This window comes from Numenius arquata, chromosome 8 (assembly GCF_964106895.1).
Source record: "Numenius arquata chromosome 8, bNumArq3.hap1.1, whole genome shotgun sequence".
Lineage (NCBI taxonomy): Eukaryota > Metazoa > Chordata > Aves > Charadriiformes > Scolopacidae > Numenius > Numenius arquata.
Genome location: NC_133583.1, coordinates 22,674,707 through 22,685,534, shown reverse-complemented (window position 1 = coordinate 22,685,534; position 10,828 = coordinate 22,674,707). Strand labels below are relative to the sequence as shown.

General features: G+C 38.6%; 1 protein-coding gene across 2 annotated transcripts in view; it reads right to left on the bottom strand.

Annotated features, from left to right (window-relative positions):
- Nucleotides 1-371: 371 nt before the first annotated feature.
- The window catches only part of HDAC11 (histone deacetylase 11), a 29,957-nt gene continuing 19,500 nt past the window's right edge, over nt 372-10,828 (bottom strand). Inside the window, exons 7-10 of one of the 2 annotated variants that reach the window (XM_074152262.1) lie at nt 9,505-9,601; nt 6,083-6,261; nt 2,172-2,357; nt 372-1,183 (exon numbers count right to left, since the gene is read on the bottom strand). In XM_074152262.1, coding sequence (XP_074008363.1) covers nt 1,154-1,183; nt 2,172-2,357; nt 6,083-6,261; nt 9,505-9,601 — 492 coding nt within the window. In that variant the 3' untranslated portion in view covers nt 372-1,153. Of the gene's footprint in view, nt 1,184-2,114; nt 2,358-6,082; nt 6,262-9,504; nt 9,602-10,828 lie in introns of those variants that run through there. The other variant, XM_074152263.1, reaches the window with a different exon arrangement.

The window sequence follows — 10,828 nt, the reverse complement described above, 5'->3', positions numbered from 1 at the left end:
CAATATGTCCATTGCTTAATGATCGCAAATTTTACAGAGGAGTCGGAAAGCGAGCAGGCTCTTCTGCAAACATTTCCTTCTCTCTGAAGAGATAACGATTTATAAGAGACCTCTAACAAACTACTGCAGCTTTAACAGAAGCTTAAAGTTTACTATCTGTAACGATAAAATACCTAAAATAGGAGTTGAGAAGTCATCCGCTGGTGACAAACCTTGCACTATTCACCCTTAAGACTCACTGCGGTTTCAGTGACGTTTTAAGTAAGAAAAACACATCTTCTTGTCTTCTCAATCAACTGTTCCATTCAAAGGTTTTGACAGCCAAGACACACGTGAAGTGAAAAGAAAAATCAGCCAGCATTGTTCAACGTCATTTTAATCTCCACCAAGGGAAAATAATATAAACATGTTAACACAAACAGAAAGTGTCTTGGAAAAAACCACATGGTCCTATGACAGGGGTTTAGTTTATAGAAGTGTAATTTATCATTTTATAAAAATTATATGAAACAATAACATTTCAGTAACATCAGACAGTATAGAAAAAATAAATCTCAACATTAATTGTACTCTGACGGTCCTTCTAGTAAGAAATTTAAAAGTGCTTTTAATAACAGTGTTGCAACTCATGATTAGTGCAATATGTCAAATCTGTTTTAAAGCAGATATTTATAGCAATTGTGCAAGGTCTTACAATTAACGTACGCGATCAGTCTAAAAAACTAACCCTAAGTGAGGTAAGTATTCCAATGAGAATTAAACATTCCTTAAATAGCTTACACGCCAATTGTACTACAAGGAAATTATTGGTGTTTCTTCATAGAAAGGCTCCAACCTAGACATGACATGAAACTTGTACTACAAATCAGTGAATACTTGGAGGTTAAAAAAGCTGTTGCAAAATATACAGTTTAGTACGTTTACGACCCAATGCTACAAACAGCACCTAATGCAAAATGTACCATCTTAAATAAACCCAAACTTTAGAGTTAGTGTACTGAATTTGCTTTTGAACACGGTATTTTGTTCCCATATCCTCCCAGAGGCTCCCACATAAAGTTAGCACATTAGCGTAATGTAGAAATTGCACTGTATTTTTACCTGTAAGTATGAACAATTTGGTTACCAACTATGACTGCAACTATGAGTACCGTTACTCCTTGAGCAAGTGAAAAACACAGCACTAGTTGAGGGGAAAGAAAAAAAGAAAATCAAAATTTACTCTTCACTGTTTTATACATGACAAGCTGGCAGTAATAAAAGATAACCTACATTTCTACCTAATATTTTCTGCAAGAATTCTCAGAACTCTAAAATCAGCTTTCATTTTATTGTAGTTACTGTACTCTGATTTACAATGCATAGTAACTATTGCCTTTTATATGCAGGCCTCTTTTTAAGAGAGGCAAACACTAGACTGTTAACGCTGAGCCCTTATGGCTCATTTGCATATGGAGCCAAAGGCATTTCATATTTTATTTCTCAAGGTGTTTATAAGGGGGATTTAAGTCACCATCAACAACTGGATTAAAATATAAATGAATGAACTTTCGTTCTAATAGGCTATGGCTTAAAAGCATACCAACTGCACTGGTTTTTATAGTATTGCACTTAACTTTAACTTTAGTATTTCACTGACAGCTGTACAGAACTCATTTTATAACAGTATTTCAATTAAAAAAAAAAATAAATAAAATGCAGTATCTAACAAAAAAAAAAAGTACCAGTAGGTTTAGTCCATATTTCTCCTACCACAGTCTGAACTGCGTCATCTGAAACGGGTTGGGGACAGCCTTTGGATACCAACTGCATAGTTCTTTCAACATAATAGACTACCCTTAACAATAAGAGAAGCAATTGAAGCTTTCTACAGTAATAACATAAACTGAAAGACAGTACCCTTGAGTATAAGTCTCAATTAGCTTAAAAGGATTTGTTGCCTTCGCTCAATATAGCTTCAGCAGTTAGAGACAGTTACCCTGTGACTGCGTATGATCTCTACTCTGTTATTTTACCAGCAAGTTGAGTCTTTTTAAAATACATTAACCCTGATAATGACACAGAGATTTCCTTCTCCTAAACCAGGAAGTTGTTTCCTAAAATTCAGTAACTTGTCACTGCAGTGACAAGTTGGTTAAGTCTTTTTCAGAGTCTCTAATCATCTGTTCTACCTTAGGGTTTCCAGCTCCGCTGGTTGCGAGCTCCTTGTCAATAAGCCCCAGGTTGTGCAAATTGAGGATGGAATCAGCGATAATTCGTGCCGTTCTCTTCTGGTAGCCTCCGGACGTCACCATCAGGATTGGGATTCTGCGGCTTCGGGCAGCCTTGAACACCACTTCATCTCTCTTCACAATTCCCTGCAAGTTTACAAGTCACACACACAAAAATAAATTAAAAAGAAAAAAGGAAAAAAAAAAAAGAAGAGTAGTGATATGAATATATTTTAGTTCTACCTTATGGTTTATGGATATATAGTATTGGATGCTTGGTAAGTGATTAAGCCCTACATTTTACAGTAGGAATAAAAAATTAATTTAAAAGGCCGTTTAGCAGGTTTACATGAATAATCATTAAAAAAGAAAAAAAAAAAGGAAAAAGGCAAATCAAAAATCCTTGACTTGGTTTTAGAGGACACGACAAATAAAAGTCTTTAGTATCAATTCCTAGAAGAATTCCTGCTCAAAGGCTTTGAAATCCAAAACGACTACAAAATGTAGAGGTGTTCACCCTGTCTTACAGGTGAGGAATTGAGAACAAGAAAGATTCAAAGTGCTTTAGTTTGTGCTCAAGTTGCACAGCACCCTCTGACAGAAGTTTAGCAACTTGATCGAGATTTCACAAACCTACAGAAGAACGAAAAATTCAAATCGGATTTTACATGTTCACAACCACCAGTTGAATTATAAGCTTCCAGTTTCTTTAACAAAATGTAATACTAAAAGAATCTATGGCTGAAGTGGGAGATGCAGAATGTAAGTAATGGTAGATCCATAGAAAGGAAAATAAATTCTAAATAACGTCTTACTAATAGAGAAGGGTATGGAATTAAAAAAATAGCAAAGATTGCTGGCCAAGAGGTACTGTATTGTCCTTTAACCCATACAACAGAAGACTGAGTCTCTTGCGTTTCAAATAGGTACCCATGGGGAAAAAGAGAGAATCCAGAAATGAGCGAGAACATAATTAAAATCTACTTCTGTGGAAACAGGAAAAGCAGAGAGTTCCAGAGATACACAGGAGGCATAAATAATCCATTACAACTCCTCAAAAAAAAAAAAGGACAAACAACATAATAGACAACAGCTTACAATGGTCAGCTCAAAATGTAAATAACTGCAAAAGCTGGAGATGGAGAAAGGGATTAAAATGCAATCAAATACAAAAAAAATTAAGGAAGCAGCAGCAAAACTGTCACAATAAAATGAATATGCGCTACTCAGACTGGTTAGAGGGAGACTGTAAATACATCAAGAAATATTACCCTCCCATTAAAAAAAATTAGGCCACAAACAAATGGTAAAGGGAAAGAACAGAATTCAAACGTAGCTGAAAAAATATTTTGTAGCACCATAAAGCAGCAATGGGTTTCGTATAGTTTGACACAGCCCTGTAAAAGAACAATGGGAGTAAGGAATAACAACCGAAAAATAAGACAAAGGAAACTGAAGAATTATATTAGGAACAGATCCTTGAAGGAAGTAACAGAATAGTGGAATGAGCTGTACGTCCCTCGGGAACTGCTGCTGGAGCAGCAAACACTATGCTACCCAACAACTGGAAGCAGCCGCTGTTCCCAGGAGCCTCCAGCATCTCCAGTGCCTGAGCCTGGAAAAACTGAGGGGAAAACACACTGGCTTATTCCAGCTTTTGTGTGTTACCAAGAAAGAAAATACATCAAATGAAAACAACAGCCTGATGCAGTTCCCTCTTGCAAACAAAGATCAGAGGGACTCACCTGCTACACCTTGAGTTTCCTGGCTATAGCCTCAAACACCAAGAAACTATCACTCAGGAGGCATCATTTTGAGTAGAATTAACACTGTAGCAAGATTTTAAAACCTGAATGACATCTACAACTGTAGGACTGAAGACTGGACTAATGAACCTTGAAGAGATGAACTATCCAGGCTCAATGCCCTCAGTTTTGGCATTTCCAGTAGCCTGGGATGTCAAGCCTGGGGAAACATGCCATTCACACCGAAATCAACGAGATCAGGGAGACAAGAAACCCTGTCTTCAATTCAAAAAATAAAGACTTGAGCTGCACAAACCTTCTCTCCATGAGTCACTTGAGCCACTGGTTGCACAGAGAAATGGCACTCTGCCTTTCTTATGACCAGAAGAACCATTTCGCCTTTCTTTCCCCATCCCTACGTTTTGCCTCTTTCCCTACGCAGCGCCCAACAAGCTACAGTAACTCAGTTTTCTTGGCTATTAACACCGCTCCTTCTGAAGTGGCAGAAGAATTTTTGAAGAGGCACATCTTAAAGTATTCTCTGTCTATCCACCAGCTTCCATTTCTCCATTTTCCACAAAGCTCTGCTCCACCAAATGAGATCTGACACCTCAGGTCATACCTTATCGCTCTCTACAACTCCCTGAAAGGAGGTTTGAGGTGGGTGTTGGTCTCTTCTCCCAAGGAACAGGCAATAGGACAAGAGGAAATGCCCCAAGTTGCACCAGGGGAGGTCTAGGATGGATATTAGGAAAAATTTCCTTCCCAAAAGGGCTGTCAAGCCTTGGAAGAGGCTGCCCAGGGTAGCGGTGGAGTCACCATCCCTGGAGGTATTTAAAAGCCGGGCAGACGTGGTGCTGAGGGACATGGCTCAGTGGTGGGTTTGTCAGTGTTGGGTTGATGATTGAACTCCATAATCTGAAAGGTCTTTTCCAACATAGACAATTCTATGACTCTATATCCTCTCCAAGGTCAAACCCAAACAAGTCCAAGCCCCGCAGCTCTTCCTTTCTTCTTAGAGATTTTTACACAGCAATGGAAACACTACCTGGAGATTCAGAGTGGCTTCAAGTCCTTCCACCTGGGATCCATCGAGGACCTTGCAGGCAGTCAGAAAGCAAAGCAATTGCTCGGTGACATAGATAAGAATGAGGAAATAAAACCCAGCAAGGAACTACAGTTCTGTGCAAAAGGAAGCATTTGAGAACTAAAGTACTGCAACACAGAATGAAAACTGAACAGATCGAGCAATGGCTCGATTAGAAGGGAATCTGAGAGCTCACAAAGCAAAAAAGCATTTTTCTGTATTTATCTGGTGGACACTAAAAGAGACCCAAATGTGAAAACAGGAGAGACAGAACCAAGGAACTATCAGAGAAGGAATAATTTTTTGAAAAACGGAGGAAATAAGAGATCTGTAAATTTTTGTGTATTTTGAGAAAAGCAGACCTCTTGTATCTGGAAGGTGAAGACTTCGATGAAGCTATACAGAATAAATCAACATTTTAATCTGGTACCAAACTGGGGAGATGGAAGATAAACTGAACTGAAAAAGTGGAATTATATTTGTATTGAAAAGAATGAGGAAAGGGAAAAAGTCTGTTGGTTTGCTAAGAATGCACAGACAGACTGCACGAAATTGCTAGAACTGGAAGATACCAGAAGAGCAGTTTAGAACAGCTGGGAGCACTACAGAGGAAATTAAGTGTAAGATACATACTGGGGACAGATGACAAAAGAAATACATCACAAAATGGGTTATGGGAAGGTAAAAGAAAGAAAGAATGAACAAACCCAACAGGAAAAATAGGAGTCAGGTGAAATATGAAAACATATGCCCCTCTGGTTACTGTCCGGATGTTCAAAATCGGTACACTTTAGAAAGAAAAATGATACTGGAACAGGCACCTGAAGAACAAAAATATTTAGTCAGGAAGAGCCAACAAAAAACATACGGTGAAATAGATACATTCCTATTGCTCCACATACCTGTAAGAGGAAAATGCTCTGGTTTTGTGTAAAGTATTGCCTTACCTTCTTCTAACCACTGGCCACAAGTCATTGTCGGGACTGCCCTTGCTATCGAGGGAGGAGTGAAATCTGTAGGTATTTCAGTATTATACAAACCTGAGGGGAAATAGCAAGTCCTCCCAAGGGATCGCCATCCAGAATATCAGTCCCGGCATTATAAACAATGACGTCCGGTTTTAATTCATTTAATGCTCCTTCCACGTGAGTATGTACCTTCTGAAGATACTCGGTGTCCTCCGTGCCCCACTCTAACTCCACCTTGCGTTTTATGGCACCTAAAAAAAAAAAAAAGTTTCGATGTTACTCAATAAACAAAGCATTGCTTTGAGAAAAAATGCAAGATTTCGGTAAGCAAGAGAAAAAGATAACATTTCTGGAAATTCTGTAAATACATTGCATCTCCACAGAACCTTGAATTAAAGATTACTCAACTACTTGTCTTCCCAGCAAATGTAAGCAAAATGACCTTGAAAAAATTCCAATGAAGAAAGAAAATTAGATGCAAGGGGAAAAAAAAAAAAATATCTCTGAGACACAAGTGGAAAATGTTATTGAAAAGCAGCTGATCTACATGTCCATTTACCAGTCAGCAAAGAAATCAAAGAAAATTATTAACTTAAAAGTAATCTAAATAAAGCATAAGGGAAAGAAAACACTGAGTTGCTATTGCAGAGGAAACAGTTGGGGGAAGACACAAGATAAATATCACTGAGAATATTAAGATGCTTTATTTTTATCACAACACTCAAAACTTAACAGCAAGGGATCATGGATTTATGTGAACTGCTTTATGAACATGTAACCAGATTCAGCTTTGCCCCAAGCATTTTCAATTTAATGTTCTTACCCTGTAATCCTACCAGAAGAGCAAATATCTATCCTTAATTTAAATCAAATTATTTCTAGTGTTTCTAATAAAGCATTAGAAGTAGAAGAGGAGGGTTGAGAAGGTAAAGAAAGCCAAGGTTACGCAGCGTAGTTTTGGGTGCTTTTACAGAGTTATGTATAACTCTAAATCTGAACTAATCAAATCTACATCTGAGGTGTTTCAGGGTATGAATTCCACCATGATGTACCCCATGCCTAAATCACTTGGAGTCTTAAATCTTCAGAGTGGATTCAGCACCCATCAAGTGTGCATGAATATATTCAACACAGAATGATACTTATTCATTCTCGTGATTGCTGGGTAGGGGTTTTTAATGCTTCGCATCCTCGTTCAACATGAGTGAAGCATTCTTTTTCTGTCCTTTATGTTATTGCATCAACAGTAGTTTCAAACATTTTGTTTCTTTATGATATTCTTCCTGAATTCTTTCCTTATTGTTATCTAAATGTTTATGTAAGTCTGCACAGCTGTGCTCTTCTGAACACTACTTAGAGCTTCTTCAGGGTGAAGAACCCCCTGGCTGGGGAGAACTTTAGAGGAGGGGGTGAACACTTTAGTATGGGGAACAAGTAAGTATTGTTCTGATGAAGCCATTAAAAAGTTGAGATGATCATGAATAAGATTCCATGCCTTTGCATGTCTTTATCTTCATCTCCACCACAAAACAGAATTACAGTGACTAGTTTATTACCCAGATCAGGGACTACTGATGGACACAGTGATGGATCTGTAGGTTAGCGTGAACACAGATTTGCATTTGATAGCCCTTTGTCCATCTCTTGCTAATTTGTGAGTATACTTCTGCAGCTTTGAAAACAGGTAAAATGACACTCAGACCAATAGCATTGCTTTTTTAAGGCCTGAAGTTTTAAGGCCTGTGAACTTTTTCTGCTCATCTTTCACTGAGCTAGTCCTTTTCCCCATCCAGCTTAGAATCACGGAGTGGTTTGGGTTGGAAGGTACCTTAAAGCCCCCCCAGTTACACCCCCCTGCCCTGGGCAGGGACACCTCCTACCAGACCAGGCTGCTCAATGCCCCGTCCAACCTGGTCTTGCCCCATCTCCAGGGATGGGGCAGCCACAGATTCTCTGGGCAACTTGGGCCAGGGTCTCACCACCCTCATAATGAAAGATCTAGTCCTGATATCCAATTTAAACCTCCCCTATTCCAGTTTGAAGCCATTGCCTCTCGTCCTGTGCCCTTGAAAAAGTCCCTCTCCAGCTTTCCTGTAGGCCCCTTCAGATACTGGAAGGATGCTATAAAGTCTCCCTGGAGCCTTCTCTTTTCTCCTCTCCTTCTCTCTTCTCCTTTCTCTTCCTAAACTTCTCTGTCATTCCAAACTCCTTCCCCTTAGCGACTCAACACACTTATGGCTAACCATTAGTCAGTGTTAGCTAGTGGTTTTTTGTTGTTTTTTTTTTTTTTTCCCCCCACCCTAATGAAATACACGGGGCAAACAAATGCACAGAAGAGAGCCCTGTAATAAAACACGGTGAAAGAGTAGGAAGTCCATCTGCAGAAAGGGAATAGTGGTATTCCCAGCTTTACAGGAGTTCAGCGTTTCAGATTTCCCAACAAGGCCTTATTCTGCTTTGGTCTTCACCCTTCTGTTCAAAGTGTCGCCATTTGATATATGAATAAAGAGATGCTTTTCTTAGGGAAAAAAAAAGTACCTTCATTTGCTTTCAATTTGTCTCTTACAGACATGATGTGCTTTAAATGGTCATTTTTTAGTTTAATAACTTGAAATCCACATACAATTTTCAAAATCTACTAGTTAAACAAAAGTACAATGCACTGAACCTAACTCTTGCCAAGAATTCAAATTAAGTAGGCTTTTCAGAATGAAGAAATTCAACAGCAGAAAAACATATCCCTCAATAAACTATCATTCAGTTAACAAATGAAGCCTGTAATAAATGACAGCGTAACAGAATCAAAGATCAAATAAACTTGGGGCTTTTGCATTCCAATTTAACCATTATCAAAAGCCCTCTAATTAATTGTGACAGGTCACCAGACACAAGAGGCACATCACAGTAGGGAAAAACAAACAACAAAAGAATCAAGCACCAGCTCTTAACATCTGTAGGATTTCCTTTTGCTTCCCAACTTGTTTCACATTCAAATGCATCCTATTTCCTAGATGCTTAGAAAACAAGTTCTACTGGAAAGACAACACCTAAACGCGTTATAATTTCATAGAGTCATAGAATGGTTTGGGTTGGAAGGGACCTTAAAGACCATCCAGTCCCACCCCCTGCCCTGGGCAGGGACACCTCCCACCAGACCAGGTTGCTCAAAGCCCCGTCCAACCTGGCCTTGAACCCCTCCAGGGATGGAGCAGCCACAGCTTCTTTTGAATGGACTGCTACCAAAGTCCACCTACCACCCACATCCGGCATCCCAGAAATTCATTCCAGAAGCGAGGGAAAACACCACTGTATTAACACTACCGTGATATATCACAGGGATAATTGAAAATCCCATGTTCAATGGGAAATTTAAAAAAAAAAAAATAATCAATATCTACTTAACACTGTTGCAAGGAAACTTATTAGTCAATGAAGTTATTTAACAGCACAATAGGTCTTTTATATTTTGGAATATGAATTTCAATTATACTTACGTTTAGCAAATCCATCCCCTGGATAAATATATCTATTGTACACGTCCATAATATATACCCGATGATCATCCATGAAGTCCCTCTCATGGCCATTTCCCTGAAGGAAACTTAAAGTTAGCTATTCCTAGCACACTAACACAGAACTAAATAATCTGCCAAATCTAAAGTAATTAAAAGATTTAATATTTAAAACTCCTGTGTCATTCTCTTATTTATAGTCTTGAAGTTTATTTTGAGGTGTAGAGTTTTGAGGGTTTTGACAACATCAGTCTGAAGACCACAGGTATTACCAAAATCAACATCCTTGTATCTCTGTGAACGCAATCATCATACATCTCATTACATACATAAGAAAAATAAATGAAAATCAGAAGCTAATTGTCTTCAGCAACATCACAAAAGCAACTGTGACCACCAAATAGATCTCTCATCTTCCAATTGTGCAAAGAAAGTCCCTTTCAGCTGCTACAGAGACACTCATACTCTTATCCAAGGATTAAAAAATAAGTGAGTAAATAAAAACCAGACTACAGCTCTTCGGATAATTAGAGTCCTGGAGGGATAAGTAATTCCTGGAAAAAAATACAAGCACTAAAGACCCAACAGTTTAATGTTTTGTTTAACACCAGAGATGCCCTGCATAAAGACTGTATTGGGTATGATTCATATTGGGTATGATTCCCAAGAGAAAACTCAGATTCTGAATATGTCCCCCTCCCCCATTTCTGAATTTCAATAGAATTTTTTCCGCTCTTACTTAGACTCTTTTCCACTAGTATAAAAATAATCCTTTCACAGAAATCACTAAGATAATTGTGTTGAAATCAGCGTATCACACAGGACCCCAGCTCCTAGCCCTAACAGAACTTCATTTCAACTATAGAAAGAGGTATTTCCACAGATTTATTTGCTGTAATTCAGGTACAGAATTTATGTTCATTTTGTAACTCTCCCCAGACAGTTCAGCTATATTTCTGGTACAACCTCCCCTCCTGGAAACAAACCAAAAACAAGGGAAAAAGAAAGAATAGCCAGGCTAAAGCTAGTCAATGCGTGTGGAGGGGAATGGGAAGCTCCAGAATTGTATTTCTTTATGCTTCATTATGCAAAAAATGGCAATTCCTACTTATTTCTTCAGCACCTTTGGTCCACAAAAAGAGCTCATGAACAGAAACATAGGAATACGAGAGCCTCTGGGTTAACCATTTTCTTACGAAAGGTGAAATTCGCCAATGCACCAAGAACTGGAACACTTACAAGAGGAGAATATCTGCATACTTAAAAAGGATCTGCTGAGCTGCTGCTCCACACACCTCTCATTCCC